The sequence below is a fragment of the Cyanistes caeruleus genome, chromosome 4 (assembly GCF_971803275.1).
Source record: "Cyanistes caeruleus chromosome 4, bCyaCae1.hap1.1, whole genome shotgun sequence".
Classification (NCBI taxonomy): domain Eukaryota; kingdom Metazoa; phylum Chordata; class Aves; order Passeriformes; family Paridae; genus Cyanistes; species Cyanistes caeruleus.
Genome location: NC_141704.1, coordinates 27,788,639 through 27,813,359, shown reverse-complemented (window position 1 = coordinate 27,813,359; position 24,721 = coordinate 27,788,639). Strand labels below are relative to the sequence as shown.

General features: G+C 36.5%; 1 protein-coding gene across 2 annotated transcripts in view; it reads left to right on the top strand.

Moving 5' to 3' along the window:
- Positions 1 to 3,928: 3,928 nt before the first annotated feature.
- Positions 3,929 to 24,721, top strand: part of IGF1 (insulin like growth factor 1) — a 54,934-nt gene continuing 34,141 nt past the window's right edge. The window contains exons 1-3 of one of the 2 annotated variants that reach the window (XM_086887131.1): positions 3,962 to 4,267; positions 6,681 to 6,751; positions 8,541 to 8,697. In XM_086887131.1, the coding sequence (XP_086743257.1) occupies positions 8,547 to 8,697 (151 nt within the window). In that variant the 5' untranslated portion in view covers positions 3,962 to 4,267; positions 6,681 to 6,751; positions 8,541 to 8,546. Of the gene's footprint in view, positions 4,268 to 6,680; positions 6,752 to 8,540; positions 8,698 to 24,721 lie in introns of both variants that reach the window. The other variant, XM_023936889.2, reaches the window with a different exon arrangement.

Genomic DNA, 24,721 nt, shown 5'->3' with positions numbered 1-24,721 from the left:
TAAATTGTGAACAATTATACCCAATAGTTGATGTATATTTCATTTGAATAGGGAAATAAGATCAATATTTGGCTTTGTATTACTCTCAGCACATTTGTTTCAAAAACCAAGGAAAACCCCATGTTAATACAAAGATATTCAAAACAGTAGCTACTGTAATTAGTGCTATACATTAAATTTTTGAAGTAATTTTATCTTATTCATCAAAGTATTTTCACCATACACCATCACAGTTGTTAATACCATCAGTTTTTTCTACCACTGCTACCTATAAACTGTAATTCTGGACTTTCTAACCCGTTCAACCTGCTCTTGAAACACTCATAATTTTCTTGATCAGCAAATACAAAGGATTTCAATTTCTGTGATTCTCTCTCAAACTTAATCATGAAGCTTGCACTCTCCCTGTTTTGCCCAAATGAGAAACTGTTTTCCATGGCACTGCCCTCTCCTTGGTGTCTCTTCAATACTGACAAAGTAAGGACAGCTCAAACTGCATGCCTTCATCCTTCCCATCAAATTTGTTATTTATGTATAAATAATTTATTTACTTGCATTTCATCTAGTGATGATGCTGCTTTGGTCACCATTACAAAAGGTGTTTGAAGCTTTTTATTAAAAAAAAGTTCTTTAGCTCAAATCAACTAGCAAAACAATTTTTTTTCTTGACTTCCCAACTATTGATTTGATGAAAGGAATGTTCCACCTTATACTTGACTAATCACTAACTTCAACACAGAATTCCATATTAATAAAATGCTCCCCTTCATCTCTTCCTCTAAAGAACAACTTGTCTCTGCTATTTTATATAAATAAGAACAGCTTTTTGCCACGGTGTTTATTGCGCTCTTCCATCCTCTCCTAAACCATGCTCTCTGGCCCATCACCCTCTGAGTGATATCTGTTATAGTGGTGATATCTGTTACAGAGCTTCTATCTACTCGAGTGGTTCTATCTTGGCTTTCTATCAGAAAACTTGTAATAGTGTAAAATAATAAAATAAAAAACAGTGTAAAAACCCAAACAACCGCTACAAATGCTTTTTGTTTGAGTGAGCTAACAGAGAAGAATCCAAGACAAAGGCAAACTGGTTCAGGTGTTTTCAGGCACTGTGGCAATGTTTCTACCTTTTAAGAAAGGATTTAAGTAGGGACAATATATTAATTAGGATAATTGCATATCTTTTTATTTACTATCTTCTATAAAACAGAGTTGTCCCTGGAAAAGCTGACACATGAGTTCTATAGCATTAGAGCATGTTGGTGAAATCACTGGAGTAATAAGGTACAAAAAACGAGGATCAGGACACATAAATTCCTAAATACCTGATTCCATCTCTCACACATTTCATATATCTTTGTGGCCACTATAAAGCCACAGGTTACATTTAAGAAGCCAAACAATGATGTATATGCTATTGCCTTCTAAAGTAGAACAGCTACACACATTCCAAATATTAAACCTTTCTGATCTGTACAACTTCTGTAAATACTTTGAAAACTCTCATAAACTCTGTAGTTTACAGGTGCATTTTATTTAAAGGAATATATACAACTGCATAAGCCTGCAGTCATACAGTACTTTAAGTGGTTTTAAAAATTATTATATTTAACAAGGGAGAAATGAACCAATCTCCAATAGTTAACTGACTGCTATACTGACTACAATATTATCACGAGCATAGAAGCTGTATTTTAGGAAAGTAGTGATCCCCAGATCAGTATGACCTAAGGGATTTTTAATTTTCTGTTAAAAAAAAATGGAATAACCTCTTAGTGAAGGAAAGCACTGCACTAAGTCTAAAAATCCCTAATGGAAAACTTTCTTGAATCTCTTCTGTTTTCTTGCCTTTTCACAGTACTACTTTAAAACAAGAACCAAAAGAAAGAAGTGCAACAGAACCTTAGGCTGGTCAGGTGCGTTGAGGAAAGGCGTTGAGAATGTCTCTGTGGAAAGAACCAGAATTACCAGTTGTTTGGAGACACTGTGATTCTCTGATTTCCCTGACAGCCCAAAACTGAATCTTCCACTGCATGCTGCTTTCATGACCAAGAGAGCCTGGTGACACCGAGGAGAAAGCAAGCAATGAGGAGTAAGAAGGGCGTTTGAAGTGCAGGCAACAGGGAGGTTATGAAGGAGTGTATCCTTTCTCTTATTTAGGAATAGAAGGGCAGAAGTGTGTGCACCTATCTGTAGTACTGGAAAAGCAAAATATTATCAGAGCTTTCTAATTTGTCTCCCCACATTCTTCTCCAAGGCTAGTGGAATAAGTGATACATGCCCTATGAGTTGCAGCAGGCTTCATCAAAGTATGTGCAGAATGGTGCCACCACTCAGTGACCTCTGAAATGCAGAGGGGAGAATAAAATAGACCAGAACATGAAAATACAACACCTGTGATACAAATGTGTATCAGAATACTTGAAACACTAGTTTTATCTGAACTAAGCAAACTTACCTCAAAACCCTCTGTGCTTCTGCCATTATGGTACATTAGAAGAAATCCCTTCCAAAGGTTAATCAGCTTAGCTAACCAAACACTGTTTAAAACAGTACAGAGCAGAGTATTAGCCATTCACAGAGGATACAAATAAGTAAATGTGTCCTTTCTGCCTGGCAAGCACCCTATAGTTCAAGGTGGATCTGAAAATCGAGAGCAGATCTGGGCCAGCATGATCTCAATTGTTATTTTCAATAATAAAGTACAGCTAGCACCTCAGCATGCAACCCTCACTTAGTGGAAGCGGACAGGGACAAAATGCAATGTTCTGAAACAGCTTTTATGGAAATCATGCACTGCTTGTGACATGTGTTTGGTCTCTGGAGCTGCAGCCTTGTTTAATCCTCTACTTTTAAATGCCATCTTCCAAACCCAAAGGGTAACAAGTATAAACTGAGTCTATAAAACAACATCACAACTTTATTCTCAATAGCTAAGTATTGAAATGCAAGCATACATTATAAATAGAAAAACAGCTGGCTTGGAGCACATTGCAAGCCACTAACACAGTTGAGGGATTTGAATGACATCATAACCCGTGAGAGCATGTTGCTGGCCAGCTGGTGTTATTTATAATATACTCATAATTGAGGAAAAATAAAAAGGCAGAAGTTAGGTATTGCAGAACTAATAAAGTTGAATTCTCTCTTTTCCAGTGTCATCTAAATTGTTATCAAGAGAAATTTGAAGATTAGTACTAAAAAGGGGGGAGGGGGGGTCTATCACTTTATAATTACAACAACAGATTTAAGATAAATGTCATGGAAGTCCCCCAAACCAGGCTACTTGTGTTACTATATTCATAGTACTGTAAGTTCTAGGAAATTACATGATTTCTCCTGTGTGATTGCTGAAAGATCACAAAGCTATTTTTCCCTATTTGCAAGTAGTTCTCAACAATTCTGTTATGCTTAGAGAATTACAAACTGCTATCTTAGGGTTAATCACAGAGAGAGTTGGAGGTTTTAATTGGTACTCAGCATATAGGCGTGCCAAGTTTAATAACGTAAAGACACATTAAGGGAAAAGTAGATAACTGTCTGCCTTTCTGTACTATATAAATAAAATACCTATGCTGCTATGCATAAATAAAATGTATATATATATGTGTGTATGTATATGTATATATATAAAGGTATGTATATATACAAACATTGCCCATATGTATTTAAGTTTTTATGTATTTGAAATGCAGACACACACACATAAATATAAATGCACACACAGCTACCTGAAAGTTAACCAGAATACATTTTCTTATTTTTCATGGCAGCACAAGCTCTTTTTGTCTGCTAACCCCTCAGTCACTAATTCACATTCTTTTAAAGGGAAAAAAATATGCTTCTGTGCTCTAGTTTTAAAATGCAAAGGTATGATGTTATTTGTCACCATGCCCAAAAAAGTCCTTACTCGGTAACTTTGCCAGAAGAGGGAGAGAGAGAGGCAAATGCTCCCCCAGCTGTTTCCTGTCTACAGTGTCTGTGTAATGTAGATAAATGTGAGGATTTTCTCTAAATCCCTCTTCTGTTTGCTAAATCTCACTGTCACTGCTAAAATCAGAGCAGATAGAGCCTGCGCAATGGAATAAAGTCCTCAATATTGAAATGTGACATTGCTCTCAACATCTCACATCTCTCTGGATTTCTTTTTTCTCATCATTACTGCTAACAAATTCATTTCCAGACTTTGCACTTTCAAGAAGCAATGGAAAAAATCAACAGTCTTTCAACACAATTAGTTAAGTGCTGCTTGTGTGATTTCTTGAAGGTAAATCTTTATTACTATTTCAAATAATTTTTTAGTTTTATTTTGCTGTGTATTGTCTGCTGCTGGCTTGAGGAGTATTGTGCACTTTTCAATAACATTATTTTAGAACTGAGAATTATTTATAAATTGCTGAACATGCAATTTCATGTGATCTGGAAAATGGCTGTATGTAATAGTTGCAATTACATAGATAACTGTAAGGGTAAACTATTGCAAATACATGTCTTAAATTTCACTTCTATTCAGAGAACTTTCTAATATTTCAGTTATGTCATTATTAAAAGGTCCACTTACATCATTGTCTATACTGTTAATGAATGCTTCTGAAAACAAGAACTTTTAGCTATTTTCTGCAGGTGCAGGGTTTTATAGGCAAAAAGGTATTATTCACATGTTAAGTTTCTGCAGTTTTATTATACACAATTATAGAGAAAATGTTCATGCTTTCACAAGGAAACTTTTAAGGGATGTTGTCATTGCAGCAATTTTCTGGCAGCATCGTGGCATTTACTTGGTTTTTGCTTTCATAAATTAAAAGTAAATGAGAAGTTCAGTTTGTTTTCTACATTAGAAACCAGCTGCGACTCTTGCTGACCTTGCATATTTGTACAGCTTAAGCAATTGTACATAAAGAAAATGGAAATTCCCTTACATGTTCATCTCCAAGTTTTCCCTTCTAGGGAGGGCTTTTTCAGGAAAGTTTGCTTGTGAAGTTTGATGTTATGACCCTGTAATTTCTGCACAATAATATAAACTGTCTTAAGGTAAATTTGACTTCAGTAGGTGCATTGACCTCTGTTTCTGTCAATTGGCACCCATCCAGCTTTCCATTATCTGTAGATTTATATCCTTCAAGAACTTTTTTTCCCCTTAATATTTTGCAGGGACATTTATGTAGTTGAAAGAATTATCTTAATTTTTTAGGGCCTAATTATTTTTTTTAGTTGGTCTTACACTTAAAACACACTTATCTCATTCCTTAATGACCTAATTACAGGTCTGTAATTGCAAGGGATGAAATCATTCCCTTAATGTATAAATGGGCAACCTTTCCAATATTCTTGAAAGATGAAGGGGTTTGTTTTTTTTTTTTCCTAAGTATTGAGCAAGGCACTAAGAGACATAAAAGTAATGTGCTAGTTCCTCAGCTGTGCATCCTGCCAAGCTTCCTTGGAATCAATGGAACATATTGATTTAGGTTAGCATGTAGCCCAGATTCTTTGCTCAAAGTTAACAGCATTTAAACCTTGATCCACTCTAGAGTGTATATGCTTTATTTATATAACAATTAGTAGTGAATATTGATATTTCATAATAATTGCACATTTCTACTATGGCTTGATAATCAGGCCCAACCCCTCTGAAATAAAATGTAATTTTAAATATAAAACTCTTGATTTCTTGCTGTAGCATATACTCTCCAAAAAAATTGTTACCTCCTTCAAGATATTCCTAATTCTTGCAGATGTTCTTACATGACCAAACATGTGAAGAATTCTTATGCACAACTTGTGTCAAGTGATAGTTTGTTAAACAAGGGGACTTACATAGAAGAATTAAGAAGTAAATGAGATGAAGAGTGTTCATATATGACATTCCTTTGTGGTGCTACTCTTCTGGACTACTAAAAGAGGAATATAGCAAAAGCTGGCTATTTTACTGAAAAAAGAGGAAATTCCAGCTGTGAAAATATGGTCAGTCATTCTATGAAACTAAAAGAAGTGCTTAACCAGGCTCATCTTGAACCTGTATTCAATTTCCTCATGTAATTAGATGCTTTGATAAACCCCACCCACACACCAATGCGTTTTCTTTTAAGCTCTCAACTTTCTAGTCAAATTTGGGATAATGTAAGTACTCTGCTTGATTGTAGAGAACCTGAAGCAATATTGGATTACAACTTTGTATTTTCTTAAGAATATTCCCCTCAGATATAAAGGCATACTTTGATTTTATCATGAGCATATTGAATCAATTAATGTTGTGTTTAATTAAACTGATGAAGTAAAGTTCAAGTTTTAAACTATGTTTTGGAATTTGCTTTGATGAAACAGTACTTAATTTATCAAATAATTGATTGAACCCTAGAAACATGTGAGCCTGTTTTCTTTTCTGTAAAGTTTTTGCTTGTTTGAAAGTTCTTGACTGTTGTTAAATTTTTGAGATAAAGTTAGAAATTCTCTGTGGTTTATACTGTGAAGCCTTTTTTGGCTTCCACTAAAGGAAAAACAGTAGATAATCTGTTTTGTCGTAGTTCAGTACTGATATTTATCTGAAAATGCAAGCCAGCTGAGAAGTCTTGAAAAATAAAAAATTGTTAAATGTCTAAAATTTATGTTTATTTCTGGACCAAATGTTATACGAGAACAAATTGTTAAATACATAATGTTCTTGTATTTGTAATGTCTTTCAGCTTTCTGAGGCAGTGTGCTAAACAGCTTTCTGCTTTACCTCCTCAGAACTGGGAACCATCTTAAACTGCAGGTGCATCACATTTATCTTATAAATTCAAAATTATGGCAAAGGGAAAAAGAAACTGTTGTTAAAATATGGAATCATTACAGAAAATAGTACCTCATGTTATCATCATTCATTTATAATCTGATCTTTTTCCATCTGCCATTGAAGTCATGTCCATGCATTTGAGCTTGTTGGGGTTTGCATGGCAAAGTTGGCTAAAGACACTTGTGAATGAGAAAATAATTATTCTTTCTTTTTTTTCTGATATATCATGGGATTTTAAATTTTTCAGTATTTTCACAGTAATACAGAAATAAGGGACTCATCCAGCAGGGCACTAAGGTCTCTTGCCAAGAAAATAAGAATTCTTAAAAATTATTCACTAAAAAATGCTCAATACCCCATTGGATCAGATCCCAATTGATCAGAAAATAGATAACTTCGTATTTTTTTTCAAAAGTTCAGAGAAGAAATATTAAAGATTAAATGGCCCCTGAAACCTTGAAAGAAACTTTAGGGAAGATTAATCATTTTACTTCAACTACTTTACACTAGACTGCTAACACAAAGCAGTTCTAAACCAAGTTTAACTGTATGTGGAAGACAGAATTGTGGCTTCCTACCTGACTGCAATGCTAATGTTAACCTTGAAAGAGAATGAAATTAAATGCAGATTTACACCTTTAAAAACTATCATTTTTGGCAAGTGATCTAAATAAGTTCAGAATATGCATTAAGCACGTTATTCAGTGTCCTGCTACAACACAAAAATAGCTTTTCCTAGTATTAAGAGAAAAAGCTGTCTTCTTTGCATGTTGGGTAAGAAATTAGGTGGACATAAAGGGATACAAAAAGAAGTGGATAAACAGATTGGTGCAATTTTACACCCATTGTAGACTGGCCTCTCTTCAGTCAAAAGTACAGGAAAAAAGATAGTGTGTAACCAAACATAAATGAGAATTTTGTCACCTCCGTGTAAACCTCATGGCCTCAGCTGCCAAAGAGGGTACAATGAAGGTCAATGAAGTATAGCTGCTTGCAACAAGCAAAAATACAAATCTTTAAAGGATTAAAACTCACACTCCTGTTAATTTCTCAAATGTTTCCAAACATTGGCCTGCTAGTACCAGGGGACTGTAAGAGTCACTGAATGCGGTCTTCTGCTACAGAAGATCCCACATCATCTCCTGTAACTTTGGCAAGGTAACCCTGCAACATTTTTGGTTTGTCCTGGTATTTTCCTTTCTAAGGTGGCTGGAGAACTGTGGAGCACTAATAATGAAGTCTTTTTCTATTGGGCCAAATTTTCTTACAGCAAGTTTAGAGCCATTTATTCTTGTGACAGTGTTGGTTTTAATTTAAATAGCTCTTCTCCATCGTATGCCACCCCTGTTTCCCACAGTTCATTGTCAGGCACCTGTCATACTTCCTCTTAGTTTATCTGGTCTGAGACAAACAAATTCAAGGTTGTTTTCCTTGTTCCTATTATTCCAGGCTTCTCTTTGTCTATTCTGCCCTTCCATATTTTGCTTTCCAAAAGCAAATATAAGTCATAGTTACTACAGGGTTCCATAACTAGATGTGGTTGTGAGTATTCACCAGAATAATCTGTTTCCAAAATACATGGACTAGAACAAGTAGGTTCTACAAGTAGTTCAACAAGTAGTTGCAAAATCATGGTGAGATATTTCCTGATTCCATGTTTATTGTCCAAGAAATCACAATACATATTCATTCTCATTCACAAGGGTGGAGTCGTTTTTTTGTAAGACTCTTTGGGGAAATTCTGACACTGCTTCTGCTTTCTTGGCAGGTGAAGATGCACACTGTGTCCTACATCCATTTCTTCTACCTTGGCCTGTGTTTGCTTACCTTAACCAGTTCTGTTGCTGCTGGCCCAGAAACACTCTGTGGTGCTGAGCTGGTTGATGCTCTTCAGTTCGTGTGTGGAGACAGAGGCTTTTACTTCAGTAAGTCCACCCTTTCTCTCATTTAACTGCTAAACACCTTCATGTAATCCATTGGAGTATGCAGTTGCTCTAAATGAGCTTAGTTATGACCATCCAGGCTGCCAGCTAGGATTGGTATCCTATATCTGGAAGATGCTCAAGCCTTCAGTTACCATCAAGCCTCAGTAAAGAATAAAGTTGTGCCTGTGTTCAACCTCTCTGAGTTTCTGACAAATTTTCATTTTCAGACTTGTTATTGTTTTTCACCATTTTCCAGCTGTTGCTATTCCACCTGCTGTGTTCCTGCTTTCCACTGACCTGTCACTGAAATTAAGTGAATGAGACCACATACTAAACCCAAGACACTCATGAGGCAGAACTACATGTACCTGCTATGTCAGTCTAGTAGTAAACACTTTAAGTACACACTGTATCATATTAAAAACACACTAAGCTTCAACATCTGGTTTGGAAAAAAGAAGAGCTGGAAGGCAGCAACCAGAAAGTCACCACATCCAAGTATCCACATGCTTCATCATTTAAATACAGGTGGAGGAAAATTCATGCATGGTGAAATAATGAAGACTGACACCAGTACAGGCAACAGATAAAATTAACTCTGCAATAGTGAGGGCCAAGAAATACTCAACTTTTAAGTACTATAAATCTATTTCTGATATTCATCTATTTGCCACTTAAATAACAAAGTTAAAGAAACTTTTAGCTAGAAATATATTAATTCTGAACAAATTCATTAATATATTTTTTCAAAACATAATAGAATTTGTGCTCCTATATTCTTGATATTCCCTCATGGCTGAAGCTTCTTCTCATCTAAGCTACCATTTTTAGTTTTCTGATCATACCCACCCTATTCCTATTTATTTCTATTCATTGCTTTCAATGTTTTCTCCTTGCTTGCAATAAAAACAAAAATTTAGACTCTTGCACTTCTAAATTACAGAAAATCTCAATTTCCTCAGCATATAAATTGTAGAGATTTTCACTATCTTCTTGACACATTTTATTAAATTTCACTTTTGAAACCTTGGTTTTACACATGCAAAGTAATCCACTATTCACAAAAGAACTCTTCTTTTCTGTATTTAACACCTCAACTCTTGTTCATAAGCACCTACTCCAGGGTGCTGTTTAGCTTAGTATTCCGGTGTTAAACACAGTGTTAAAAGTACTGCTGTCTCTCATACAGGAATTTGCATTTTCCTACAAACTCTTCAGGTGTTCATTTATAAACCAAAATCTGTTGCATTTATTAGCAGCAGAGTTAGGGATTATATGAGTGTCCTACAAATGTTTTATTGCTGGAGTGCATGTAAAGACTGCCATCTCCCCCTCCTGTTTCTGCACCGGAAAACAATGAGACAATACATCCTTAGAACAGCAGAGCAATTGTTCTTTTACTGTGTATGTATCTCAGGTGCTTCTCTGCCAGCAAAATGTTTGCTGCTGGTTCAGAGACCTCTCATGCTTGCTTTCCACAAGAGTAGCTGTTACTGCCCAGCAATCAGACCTACTGTTAGGTGTACTTTGTGATCCTCAAGGTAAGAGGTCATGTGAAATGCTAATCATTAGCAATAACTCTCTTTGCTTTCAATCTCAGTTATTCTAAAGTTTCACAATGTTTCAAATCTCTACCATAAGCTAGGTCATCCTTAATTTAAAATGCCAAGATGGGCTTCCAATGTTTCAAAGGAGATCATTACCTTTGCAATCTTGACATTTATCTGCTGCCAGTTTAGACTTTCCCTCTAGTCTTTGCTGTTTTCTGACATTCTGAGTTTCCAATTGAAATAATGTAATGGCACCATAAATGCCAACCTTCTTTTTATATGGAAAAATATGGAAGGTTTTGCTTATGAATGACCACCGTGTTTTAGGAAAGTCTTGCACAGTTGTAATCAATAGACTGCAGTTGTATCACTCAACAGGAGCATTATGAAGCTGAAATGTATGTGGCCACTTGGGTGCCAAGTAATGTGTGTGCTCTACCTGGCTACTTCTTATTTGTAAGGAATAAATTTCATCTGTTTTAACCTTCTCCCCCTTGTTTGTTAGAGTTCAATCTAAAACACAAAATTAGAGAAAAGTAAGCCCAGTAACACTGGTAAAACAAATTGGGATCCTCATATCAAATGTACTACAGAATGTAGCATACTATTAGAAAGTAAAAATGTTGCTTGATTTCTTGGGACTTTTTAAGAATACCACATTATTTGTAGAGGTAAAAACCCAATGAAATTTTTGTTTTGTTGTAAAAAGTATGTCAATGAAAGAAGTATTTTAAGCCTATTCTCATACTCTGGGTTCCTTTAAATGAAATATAATCAATGGTAGTGTTTGCCTTTAACTTGCACAGGAAATAACTCTGAGGAAAATTTTTTTCTTCCATCACTCTGTATTTCACTAGAGATTCCAAGTATAAAGAATACCTTTTGGCTGGAGGTGGAATCCCTGGTTCAGAGTCAAGGTCAAACTTTGGACTGTTCCTTGGGAGATGTGGGTGGAAGTGAAGATAGAAATAATTGTATTACTTTCTGTCAAAACGCTGTACTTCCCAACCACAAGGCTATATCTATGGCTAGAACTGGAAGACAAAAATTTCCTTTATATAGTCTACTCTGCCCAACTTTCTAGCTATAAAAGGAAATTCTTTACAGCTTCTGAGGAGATGCCTCAGTTGCTTACCACACACAAATAGAAGTACTGACTTCAAGAGAAAGTCAAATGTGGTTTCCACCACTCCCTTTTGTCTTGAGATAGACTGACAAGGAGTATTTTTCAAAGATTTTTAAGGAAAAACACAACATTCCCCAAACTGAGCATCTACTTTTTTTCCATGGTCACATTTAACTCCAACCAGCACTGGCTGCTCCTCAGACAGCTTTTTGTCTCTTGTGATTTACCAGAGAAAAGTGGATTGTCCACTTTCTATCTAGGGACATCTCTCTATGAGAACTGCCCCTCATGTTCCTGCATGCCAGGTTTTGTTAGGAGAAAGTGACAGAGAACCTGGCCACAGCTGCAAAAGTGGCTACCCTTTAACACAGCTTTTCTCAATGTTTCTCCAATGTTAAAACCTCTGGATCCAACAGTCATGAAACCAAGTGGGTTAGCTTCAATGTTCACCTGAATTTTAATGTTCAGAAAGGTCTACCACAGTATGCTTATTGCAAAACAACACTGAGAGCAGAGAATGTTGGAAAAACTTAAAGCAGAAATTACATGAAACTTATAAAAGTGAAAGCCTAATGGAGGGGAAATTTTCCTTGGAATAGTCTAGTCTTATCACAGGAATTTACTTTGTAGATTAATTAAAAAAAAAATAAATTATTTCTTCATAAATGGTGAATTTGCTGAACAATCATTCATTCTTGCTCATGATGTTTTCCAGGGGCTAATACTGCTGTGAGATCCAGTAGCTTGTTCTAAGGAGAAAATGCTATATTCTTTTCTAACTTGTTTCTTGTCCTTTGAAAATACACCTTTTCCTTTACAGCAAATACATAGCAGTCCTGCTAACCATAAAAAACTGCCAATAAAAAAAGAGATTTCTTAATTCCTTAGACATTTTCAGTCTTCTAATTTCTACAGCCCAAGTTAGATGGCAATACATATTTGAAACCATGACAAACAGCTTCATGAATTAAAACTCCACCTTTTTTCTGCTAAAAACACTGCTTTAGACTTGTGGTGAATCTTCTGAACCATCCCTTGCTTAAAAAAGAAAAGAGCTCAGTTTAGATACCTGAGACTTAGACTTTAGATACCTGAGAGTTCCTCTGATATTCTTCAGAGAATGGAGAATGATCTAGCACATGATTCCATGTCTAAAGCAATGAATCCCATAAAAGATGGGGTTTTTTTCTGGCATCCAGCTTAATGTTCCCTGTGTTAACTGCTTTGTGGAGAACTACTGCAAATTTGTACTACATTTTTTTTTTTGTCCACTGAGACAATCAAAACTGTGTCTTGTCCTTGGGAAAATCCCCAGCTGTGCACTATGTAAAACTATTTGTTTATAATCATCAGAAAATCAGGATAAGTCCCTGAACATAATTTTGGGTGATGAGAGCTGTCATGAGATCTCATTGCTTTGTAGAGCTAAGGTATATCTGGAGGAATTGCTGCCTTAGAAAAGAGGAAACAAGCAGCAGAGCAATAGGCAATTACATTCTGCTTCTCCCATTTCCCTCTAGTTAAGAGCTTCTTGTTTACTTCAGGAAGTCTGCTTTTAAGATGTTATTAAAGTTTCTAGGCCTGTCAAACCTATCAGCGTAATTACAAGAGATGGCATGGCACTCAGTTCTTTAAGTACTCCATACCTGTAGGAGCTATGAGTCATTAGCTCCTCTCTGCATCCCTGATTGAAAGGAATGTTAATGTTAGAAGCCCAGCAGAGGCAAGCTGAAAAGCTGCCACAGACACACACAGACTCTGGTGTCACTGACAGTCTTACAAATCTTTGCAAACAAACACTGGTCATCTTGGCTGTGTTCACACGGCAAGATCTGAGAGTGTTTTTAAGTTCCTTGGTCTGGCTTCATGCCCCATTCATGTCCAAATACTGTATCTATGGAAGATTTGAGTTCATTCCTCTATCTATCCCTAGGTTACCTACTTCTTACAAGGAAGCTAACCTGGAAAGGAGCTCAGATGTGCTTTAGCCAGCTCTGCAAGGTCAGTGCTTAGGGAGCCAGAACTATAGGTACAGCCACTGATGTAGCTGCATGAGAAAGAAAAACAGCTCTGACTTTGGAATTATATCACTGTATAGTCAAACAGCTGACACAAGTTTGATGTGTGCTTTGTTGCCCCTGGTAGTAAACATTGAGAAAGTTCTCTGAAAATAAGCCAGTCTTTGAAAGAATTTTCTCATTTTTTACCACATTAAGAAAGGGTAAGGAGCTGTTCATAAAGGCTAACCTTAGTTTAGTGACGTTAATCTTCTTAAGTTACATCTTTAAAAACAGATAGAGAGGTTCTGTCTTCTTTCTCCATGGATTGCAGAGTAAGTCTAGGAGGATTTAGCCTTTGATATACACTAAATTTAGCCCCTGCCAACAGGTCTCCTTTACAGCTAGTTTCTCAGGTCACCAAGGATTTTATAATTTTTCAACATTTTCCTTAAGAGGGATTGCAGTAGTGATGATAATTTTAATGAAGTGACTGGAAACAAATCATTGATCAAAATTTCAACAAGAAACATCTGTTCAAAAAATGCCTACTATCAAAACCAAATAAGTACATTTTCCCCAGAAGTTCAATTTATATATGTCCTTATTAGCTGGTAGATATCGGAGATGTTAATGCTTTTTATGATGTTTACCTTTATTTAATGCACTAGACCAAGCTTCAAATTTGGTCTCAAATAACAGAAAGCTGTTACTTGACATTTGATTCCCTAACTGCTATATGTATATTTAATACATTGTTTAGTCTCATGTTGGATAAAGTCACTCAAAGAAGCGCTTGGCAAGATCAACATTAATTCTTGGCATAGCTGCCCCTCTGATTTTCCACTGAATCTTTAATACCAAGAAAAACCCTTCCCTGACTTCAGCTCCAGCTCATGCTCTATGCAATCAGCCAAAACCTTTGAGTATGGACCTCTTTGTTCTGGTATCAATAAAGTGTTTGTGGTTCTTGATCTACAGCAGCAGGAGTCACAAAGCAGATCATCCAGCTTGGCAGAACCACACCCTCTGTTCATGAAAACCTTTTGCATTTACTACCTGTGCATGAAGGGCATTCTACACAAATGCAGAAATTAACAGAGACATTTCTCTAGGGCTTATTCAGCACTTTAGCTCTTAGGCATTTTTCAAACCCTTTCACCTCACTGAAAATCAAATAGAGACTTAAAGCCATCGCAGACCTTTGCTAAAAAAGGCTGGATCTGGACTTGTTTATTAAACCATATCCTAATGTCAGTGTTTCCCTGTGACACAAACTTAATTGTTCAAGAATATGACAACAAATGCAAGGGATAACCAACAGTTAAGTAATTTCTCAGTCTAGAAATCAAGACAAAAGAAATACCACAAATGTACACTTATTGAAGAAATTATGCTAAATTTATCTCTGGTAATAACCACAGGAACTTCAATGTCAAGAGGAAGGAAAAGCCATTATTTCCTACTTTCTATGTGGTGCATTTAGTGCAAAACCATTGTGAAAGATAAAGCCCAAATGCTGAGTCTAACTTTTAAGTTATGACAGGCATATTTCATGTTTGCATCAGTAAATGAGGTTCTGAGAACAAAAGTTCTAACACATCCTTAGTCTTCAGAGGGACATACTATATAATAACCAGTGGGTGAGTCCAGCTTGTGGAAAGTTACCTAAATTCCTACAAAAAATCCAGCCCTAGTCCGATATACATGCTGTGTTCTCTGGTTGAATTCCATACACAGAGAAATTTTACCTTTTCAGTGTCCTTACCCTTACTAGGCAAAGCAGAGTGCATTTGCTTATCTCATGTTAAATCCTTTGCTAGTGAAAACTGGAATAGCTTCCTTTTATCAGAGAAACTTTCTAGGGCTCATGTTTCTCTTGCTTTTTGTTTTGGTTTTTTTCTTGAGTGTACAGCATATTTAAATATTTCCCACCTTATTTTGAAATTCAGCTGTGATCCCAGTCCTCTCATTTATGTAACATAATGCTTCCAGAGTAAGAGGATGCTTCCAGACATCAGGCCCTTCTGCTTCCTTATGTGCCCATAAAAGTGTGGAAGTAGGGAAAGAGTGTCCTGTTAAAGCACTTCCTTTGGGAAATTATGACTCACACAAACCTGAAATTATATGATATTTTTTATACAGAATTATTTGTTTATATTATTTGTGTCTTTCTGTGTTGGGCAGAAATTTACACAAGGCTGAGTATGCAGAAAAAAAGAAGGGGTTGGCTCAGACCATCCTGATTCAGTCCAGCTCAGTGAACTGTTTTCTTTCTGAAAATAAATATTCTAGGAACACTATTTCTACCTCCCAAAAAGTAAACACTTAATACCTCCAAATCCTATAAACAGCAGGTTCTAAGTAAAACAAATGCTACTGAAAATTGGTTTGACTTCAAAAGAAGGTTCATTAACAGCCATATCCTTCTAAGGCAATGGATAAAATCTTAAACTATGCACAAAAACTCTATATTTCATAACTCTGTATTCCAAAGAAAATTTTTAAATGTACGGTTTATGCAAAGGTATAAAAAGTCTAAGTGTCATGGGGAATATTGTAGGGAAGATATCATTCTGATTGTGGATCTGAAAAGATGAGTATATTCCTAATTATGTTTGATGGCTGTTCCAGACCACATAGAATAAATCACATTTACAAGGGGGATTTTTTTTTTTTCAGACTTGCATTAACTATACTGAAAGTTTCTTTTAATTCAACCCCACCTAAACAACTGGATATGAGCTCCTACTCTTATTATGAAAGTTTTACAGCTTCTTTTTTGTAAGTCTTCATTGATTACTTCAGATTACATGAAAGCTAATAAGGATATCTATTTTAGCTTAACATAGCAGGTTTAAATAGAATACACTTCTTACCTTGAATCTTCTTTGGACAAATAATAATATTGTTGTAATAATTTGTTTCTACATCCCCCAAATTCCTGAATTACTAGTCAACAGGTCTTCCATGAAAAAAACCTTAATTTTTCCTACGTATTTCAAGTTTTATGTTTCTTTCCATTAAAGTTTCCAGTCTTTCACAGACATATTTAGTTTGGCAGGAAGAATCTGGTGACTCATAGACTGTAGAAATTTGAGAGCAAGCTACTGAAAATGTATCTAATTTCTTCTTGTGTAATTTGGGAGCAAGCTACTGATAGTATGTCTAATTTTCCTAGTTCAATCAAATGTATTATTGGCAAATACATGTCCTGAATAAAAGCCATGTTTATTTCTGAAATATATAGCTAAGATTAAATGCAAAAACACCATATATATTTGCTTTTAAAAAACTTCTGGGTTTTTTTCTAATTGTTTCTGGCATTTTACTCTAAATCAAAGGGCACAGAATGAAAAACAGAGGCACTAGTTGAAACAATTAGCATTAGAATCCTACTTAAATTTTGGAATTCAGTAATAAAAAAACATTCCTTATAATGTTTTTTGGTGGTGGGCTTTTGGGTTTTTTTTCATTTTTTTTCAAGAGGACAGAGGTGTAGGAAGAATAGGTGATGTTATTATACCTGCATGATTTACATTAAGAAGAACAGACATATTCAAAAAGATCTCATTTGTGTTTTAGGTTATTGATTATACTGTTCCTTTCATGCCTTTTCAGACAAAAGACTTTCAAATTCAGACCTCTCTAGACATATATTGTTTTGTTTTGTCCACATACGGAATTAACTTGCTGAATGATGAACATTGTGTGATCTAAAATCAGGAGATTCTGGTTCAGATTCAGTCCATCTACATTTGGCCACTTAAATGAGGATTCTGAGCTGGGAATCTACTCAAACTCATCCTGCATTCAGTGAGAGGACCAAAAATCTTTCAGGGCTCTCATTAAGTTATGAATTTTCCCTAGGACATACTTTTCCTTCTCCCCTGAATCAAGCAAGGAAGCTGTAGCAATTGTATTCTTATGCCCATTAAGTCAGTTGAGTAAGGACCTTCCATTAGGAGCCTAAATTTTGGTGGAATGAATCTGTTTAAAACCACACAATGAACTTTCATATAGAGGTAAGGATGCACTCATGCAGATCCCATTTTAGATCAAGGCAAATCCAAGCTTATTTTAGCTGCTATGGTATAATACAGTTGAGCAAAGACCCAGAAAGTGCCTTATCCAGGTAACACCAGTTAGAGCTGCTCCTCTAGCTCTTAAAAACTCCCAGGCTTTAGTCTGACTAAGTGTGAATCCTGTTGGAGAAAGCACTCCAGTTGGATACAGTAAAAGTGCAAGGGAAAAGCTTATCTATTTTCTTTCTTGATATAATAGAGAGAATATACTCTTACATGTTACAGCAAGTAAAACTCCTTCATGTTTTATTCCTGCAAAATAAGGTGCACTTTTCCATGCACAAATAAAAAAGCAGTTTTTACACTGCTGTTCACACAAGATCATTTATATTCCTTTGATTACTCATTTCCCAGCAGTTTTTTAAGAAACCAAGACAATAATAATATTTCTAATCTACAGAGACAGCTAAATATCGATGTCATTAAAGAAGGACTTTCTCTGTTAGGGGGCTGTACCTTTTATCATGGTATTGTCATGGAGAAAGGACACAGAATGATGCTCAAGTACAGTTTTGAGATACTCAGCCAATGAAGCATTCAAAGTCAGGTTGGATGGGGCTCTGAAAAATCTGATCTAGTTGAAGATGTTCTTGCTAATTGCAGGAGGCTGGATTATGTGATCTTTAAAGGTCTCTTCCAACCCAAGCTGTTTATCAGTTGGAAGATTTAAAATATAGCTACTGCTGACCTAATGAATTCACCTATGAAAGCAGTAATGTGACTGAGCTAAGAAAGAATCCCACCTGAGGCTGTAAACCATTCAGTGAGTTGAAACAACACCACAAAGCATCTCTACTTTCCTCACTCCAGCACCCCTCTTCATCCAAGACAATAGAGAAAAGCACAGAACCTCTTCAAAGACATACACATTTCATGATCTTCTCTAAAGTGATCCCTTTGCAGGGATCAGTAATCACAGTACTTAAAATTTCCAAACCATCTATGGGGATAGGAACTGCTCTTTAGGTTGTTTGGACACTGATAATCATTTTCAGTAACTGTATTGTTTTGAAGCAGAGTAAAAACAAGCACTAAAACCAAGAAAGAATTCTTTATACTTTCTATGAATAAAAATGTATATGACTTAGCTTATTTCAAGGTGCTCTTAGCATTGTGCATTGTACTATTCCCAGCTGGTTTGGCTTGAGGAAAATGGGGTAGAAATGAGGCTCCCGCTTAAAGGGTGCTCTCATATGAAAATTATTTCATAACTTAAGGAGTTCCACCACTATTTCAGGGATTACATACACTAGATTTAATATAGCTATTCCAAGATACAAACATTTTAAAAAGTGGAATGGTCAAGAAAATCTGTTCATTACAAAAAAAAAAAAAAAATAGGAAGATATTTTGCAGAATTTCACCCTTATCTTTCTTATTGCAAAAAATGGAATTAAATTCTACAACTGCAGCTACAATGGCATTAAGCATTAAGTCAACTCCTCTGATTTTTCTTTCCCAGTCATTTCATTTTAGTTTTTAAAAGCAGCAGGACTTGATGCAATAAAGTACAACTATTTCCTGTTATCACTAAGATGAAGACTAATAAAATGAGCAGAATTCATAAGTGGTGATATTCTTACTGTCTGCTGTTCTTTTCAAATAGAAGTTTATAGTCTGATATGAAACAGATGAAATTCAGATCTGTGAAAAAACAACAGAACTTTTTTAATAAATACGGTTTTCCCTGCCCCATCAAAAATCGAATAACTTTCAACAGATTTTGAATGCAAAATTATTATATTTGAACTATGAAACAGGTGGAAGTACCTTGTTTATTTTTTATTTTAGAATGTAATATTTTTAAGGTGTATTTTTACTTTTTCATGTGGCGAAGAGAAAATGCTAAGGAAAATCTGATATGTAGGATAATAAAGAAGGGACAAAGCTGATGCCAGAGATGGAGAAAATAGTAATGTTAATAATCCAGGCTGGTCCTGTCCAGGAATTTCTTCATAATCCAAAATTATGAGTCCATGGATACTCACTCAGGGTTATCTGTTAACTTCAAATGGCTTTAGCTCAGTTCATTGAGGATAGTGGGAGTTAGTCTGAGGAATTCTATTTCATGAGTTCTGTGCTATGCTCACTAAAGAAAACATTGATCATTGATTTTCCTAGGTCTTTTGGCCGTAAGTGTCATTATACCACAAATATTTTCCCTTGACTGGATTCCCATTGCTTTCTTACTAGTCACCTGTTTTTCCTAAGAGCTACCCACTGAACTTCTGATATTTTATTTTCTGTGTATAAATACAGCAAATAAAGGCTCTTTTGAGCAATCAATAGACACTATCTGTTTCTGATTTGAAAAGGGTACATGCACATCAAATAACTCCTCATTTTTAACATTATTCAGACCAACCTGAAAGGTTTGTAATTTTAAAGTTCATCTACCATTCAGTTCTTCATAGAATCATATAATGTGCTGAGTTGGAACAAACCCATCAGGATCATGGAATCCAACTCCTGGCCCTGCAGAGGACCAGAGTTCTAGAGTCACACCATGTGCCTGAGAACACTGTCCAAATACTTCTTGAACTCTGTCAGCCTGGTGCTGTGACCCCTGCCCTGGGGAGCCTGTTCCAGTGCCCAGCCAGTATCTGGGTGAAGAACCTTTCCCTAATATCCAGCCTTAACCTCCCTTTACTCAGCTTCATGCGCCTTCCTCAGGTCCTGCCACTGGTCACCACAGAGAAATCAGTGCCTGCCCCTCCTCTTCCCCTCACAAGGACATTTATGGGCTGCAATGAGGTCTGCCCTCAGTCTTCTCCAGGCTGGATGGACCAAGTGACCTCAGCTGCTCCTCATACAGATTCACCTCAAGGCCCTTCACCATCCCCATGGCCTGCTCTGAACACTCTTTAACAGCTTTATATCTGGTTTACATTCTGGCACTCAGAACTGCCCCCAGCACTGGAGGTGAGGCTGTCCCAGAGCAGAGGGGACAATCCCCTCCCTTGCCTGGCTGGCCATGCTGGGTCTGATGCCCCCAGGACAGGGTTGGCCCTCCTGGCTGCCAGGGCACTGCTGGCTCCTGTTCAACTTGCCATCAACCCCCAGGTCCCTTTCTGCTCTGCAGCCTCTTGTTCCCCAGTCTATTCACACAACCAGGATTACCCCATCCAAGGAACTGAGTCAAGCACTCACCCTTCTTAAACTTCAGTGGCTGGTGATTGCCCATCTCTCTAATTTGTCAGAGTTTAGCAAGTTGTTTGCTAAAGTGCCTAAATTAGTCTCGATTTTGTGATAGGTATATGGCTACATGTAAAAGATCGAAAACTAACTTTTGAAAAGTGTTGCTCTATTTTCAAAAATCAGCATGAGTCTCATGAATAGCTAGTGAGACCTTTGAAGATCCTAAAGGCATATGAGTAATTTTTGGGCAGTGAAGAGGCAGATGGACACTCAAGAGATTTTTCAAAAGCAGTCATGTATCTAATTTCTGCTAAAATCAATGATAGGTGACCATAGGCAGGTTTTTTGTGTATGCTTGTGTTTTTAATTGCCTGAGCATCCTTAGAAATACAAGTCAGGGTCCTTAGCTACCTGTTTAATTTTGCTTATGGACCTTATTGACTACTTGTAAAAAAGCTATCACTGTTAAAAGCTCTCCAAAATAAGAATTGGCATAATGACTTGGCTTCCTCTCTGACGTTAAACACGCTAATACGCTTAGCATGAAATCTTCTTATTTCTAGCATAAATATGTGAGGCATCAGATGAAAGCTAATAATTTCCCAAGCAAGCTAAAAATAATGATGGCTAAATTTGAATAAATATTCTATAAGGCATTCTGGAACAGACAGTAGTTAATAAGTACTGTAAGTGCTACCTTTCTATTAATCTAATTCGCAAGGTGCCAAAGCCTAAACATGCACCACAAACAACAGTGGATGAAAACCAAGCATGAGAAAAAAATATAATCACTGCAGAAAGTTGGAGACAATGCATATTTTAGCATTTTCTTTGTCTTCTAACCAGGAAAATTTAATTTATATTCTCACAAAATTCTTTAGGATGTCTTATTTAGGAGTTTCAGATGCTTGTGGCTTAGACCTTGTCTCCCCTTCAATGAGACTATCTGACAGCACCTACAGTTACTGCAATAATTCAAAGTACATTGTAATACAAGGAGTAAGTATTATTAAAAAGTACTACTTTGTGTAACAAATAATACAGGAATATGTAAATTAAACTCACTTTTAAACATGCTGCAATGCAAACAGAAGATTTTAATGGAAGAACCAGTGAACGAAGATGCGTCTAGGAATTCCTTAAAGTCAGGGAATATTAACCTTAATTTTGGTCACAGGCCTATGAATTTTACATCATCACTATGTGACTAAAGCCTTTAACAAAAAAATTGTATTCATAGTTATACAGAATACACACTTCTTGGGAGAAGGAAAAGAAGCAGTGCCTTCCTTAGGTAATGAGTGGTCTCATGCCTTATTGACTTCCAAGATCCAAATGTTGCAGACACTAAGAATTAATATTTTTCTCATAATCTCCTCTAAAGTGCTCATCATAGAAGTATGGCAGCCTTCAGACAAATACATTATAAACTACAATATCCCAGGAAATCATCTATTCCTCTGAACATTTCTGAGGTTTTTCTGCCCTAGTGATTGCATATCCAACTGGAGATGGCAAGAACTTTTATTTCCTAAAATAATTTTTATATTTCTGCTAGAACTTCACATGTTCAAAATATAATACAAATGTCAATGAATTTAACCTAGTGATAGAGTGAAGTAGTACTTTCCCTTTATACAGGGAATAATGAAGGATAAAAACAAAGCCAAAGCTGCAAATGTACCCCTTCCTCAAAAGCAGCCTTCACCATATACTCTATCCTACCTGAACTAACAAAGCACTTCTGCCAAAAGAGCTGGGAAAAAAGCAACGTAATCCTCCTGTTTTTGTTCAAACCTAAACACCTTTCCAAATGCTCATTAGCTTCTTTCTACTTGCATTGGAGTGACAGAAATTGCCTCATTCTTGTGAGCTGCAGAAATTCCAGAGCACCTCCTGTGCAAGACAGGAACAAAGCTCTAACCAAGAACAATATTTCCTGCCAAGTGGTTGGTGATAAATAGAAGTCAATGAAAAAAATACTTAAAGTTTAAAATTATTGAAATCTCTTGGTTAAGAGATCTGATTTTAGATGAACAGGTTAAAAGCAATGAAGAAAAAACATAAAAAAATTAAATTTCCTTTTCAACTAATGAAGGACCCCATGAAAGGTGATACAGAAAACTGTATCACTAAATCTGTTCACTGAAAGTTCATCAAGTACTGTAGCTGTGTCAACACTTCTCAGAGTTCACAGAATCACAGAAATGTTAGGGTTGGATGGTACCTCTGGAAATGATGTAGTCCAAACCCCCTGCCAAGTCAAGGTCACCTAGAGCAGGTGACACAGGAACAAGTCCAGATGGGTTTGGAATGTCCCCAGAGAGGGAGATTCCACGATGTCCCTGGGCAGCCTGTTCCAGTGCTCTGCCACCCTCAAGGGAAAGAAGTTCCTCATGTTGAGGTGAAACTTCTTGTGGTTTAGTTTATGGCATTTGCTCCTCATCCTGTCGCTGGGCACCACCAAAAAGAGTCTGGAACCATCCTCTTGGCACCCTCCTCTGAGGTATTTTATAACACTAATGAGATCCCCTTTAGGTCTTGTCTAGAACGACAGACCCAGTTTCCGAAGTGTCTCATAAGAGAGATGCTGCAGACCCTGAAATATCTTTGTCACCCTCCACTGCACCCTCTCCAGTAGCTCCTCATCTCTCTTGTGCTGAGGAGCCCAGAACAGACACAGCACTCCAGGTGTGCCTCTCCAGAGCCAAGCAGAGGGAGAAGATCTGCTCCCTCCATCTGCTGGCCACACTCTTCCCAATGTACCCCAGGATACTACTGGCCCTCCTGGCTGCAAGGGCACGCTGCCAGCTCAGTTTCCTTCTAAACTTTCTGCATTTTCCTGTCTTCCATAGTGACATGAATTAGGCTTATCCACACTGGTAGTCAGTTGAAACTACAATTGGATGAGCATCCATTCAAATGATTTCATTATGTGAATGTTTAGCAGAGACCACCTGAGCATTTCTCAATGGTCACCATAAAAATTCAATGTTTTTCACACACCAAGCCTTGGTTGCAATGAACAGTAATCTACTAAATAAAAATCCACTTGGTATGTCAACTAGTTTCCTTCCTCCTTTTTCCATTCTGCATCACTATATTGTACACAGCACTTGGAAAACTGGTGGTTCTGAACAACCTAAACAGATAAATATGATTTTTTTGCTCAAGTCTGTCTTAACTGGCCTCAATTTGTCTTTTTTTTTTTTTTCCTAGACAAAGAAATCGATAAGCTAACACTGTCAAAATGCCAGGATAGATTGGTATCTTACTAAAATTTTCATTTTTGCATTTCCCTATAATCTCAGGAGACAGAGAGATGGCTTAGAAAACAAAAACTTAATTTGTATCAAAAGTAGATAGTTTTCTTGCTGGAACAACTACAATCACAGAAAACTGAAGCATGCAGCTGAAATCTGAAAGTCCCATCATTTCTTATTTTGATCCAGCACTAAAAATCCACCTTTCCTTTGAACTGCCTCTACCTCTTAAGTTTGTATTATATCCTCATGCTAAGTTAAAAGTACAGTCATAACACTGCCTTAAAGGTCTGCTTTGAATTCTTTTTAGACACATTCAAGCTATAGTAATTTAGCTGATGGCTGCTTGATTTCAGAGCAGCCAGTGAGAAAGCAAACAATCCAATGACCCCAAGTTCACTGGGATTGCTGGAAAATGAAAACAAGGGGTTTGGAAGGCCAGTGCTTCAACACATAAAGAAATATATTGAATACTTCAAAAGATATAAAATTCTTAGAACTGTTGGACAGGCTTCTGTGTGTGAACTTTCCTGTCCAAGTGGCATTGCTAAATACCATGGCACCAATCAGAGGGCTGACATCATATTGTTGTGTAACTCATAACCATAGCAATGTCACTTCTTATGCATTATATGTGAATTCAGCTGCTTAAAATCTCAGCTGTGTCAGCTGTTAAATAAAGTACAGTTCAGGAGATTTATTTTGAAATATGAGCTCTTTGTATTTTTTTTCATAAAGGAAACAGAAAATAGAAAGCTTGTTAAACCAATGTTAACACTGGAAGCTTGGATTCGGACAACAGACACAGTAAGAACAGGTTTTATCACCAATCTAAATGACAATGATATAATGTAGTAAGAAAGCT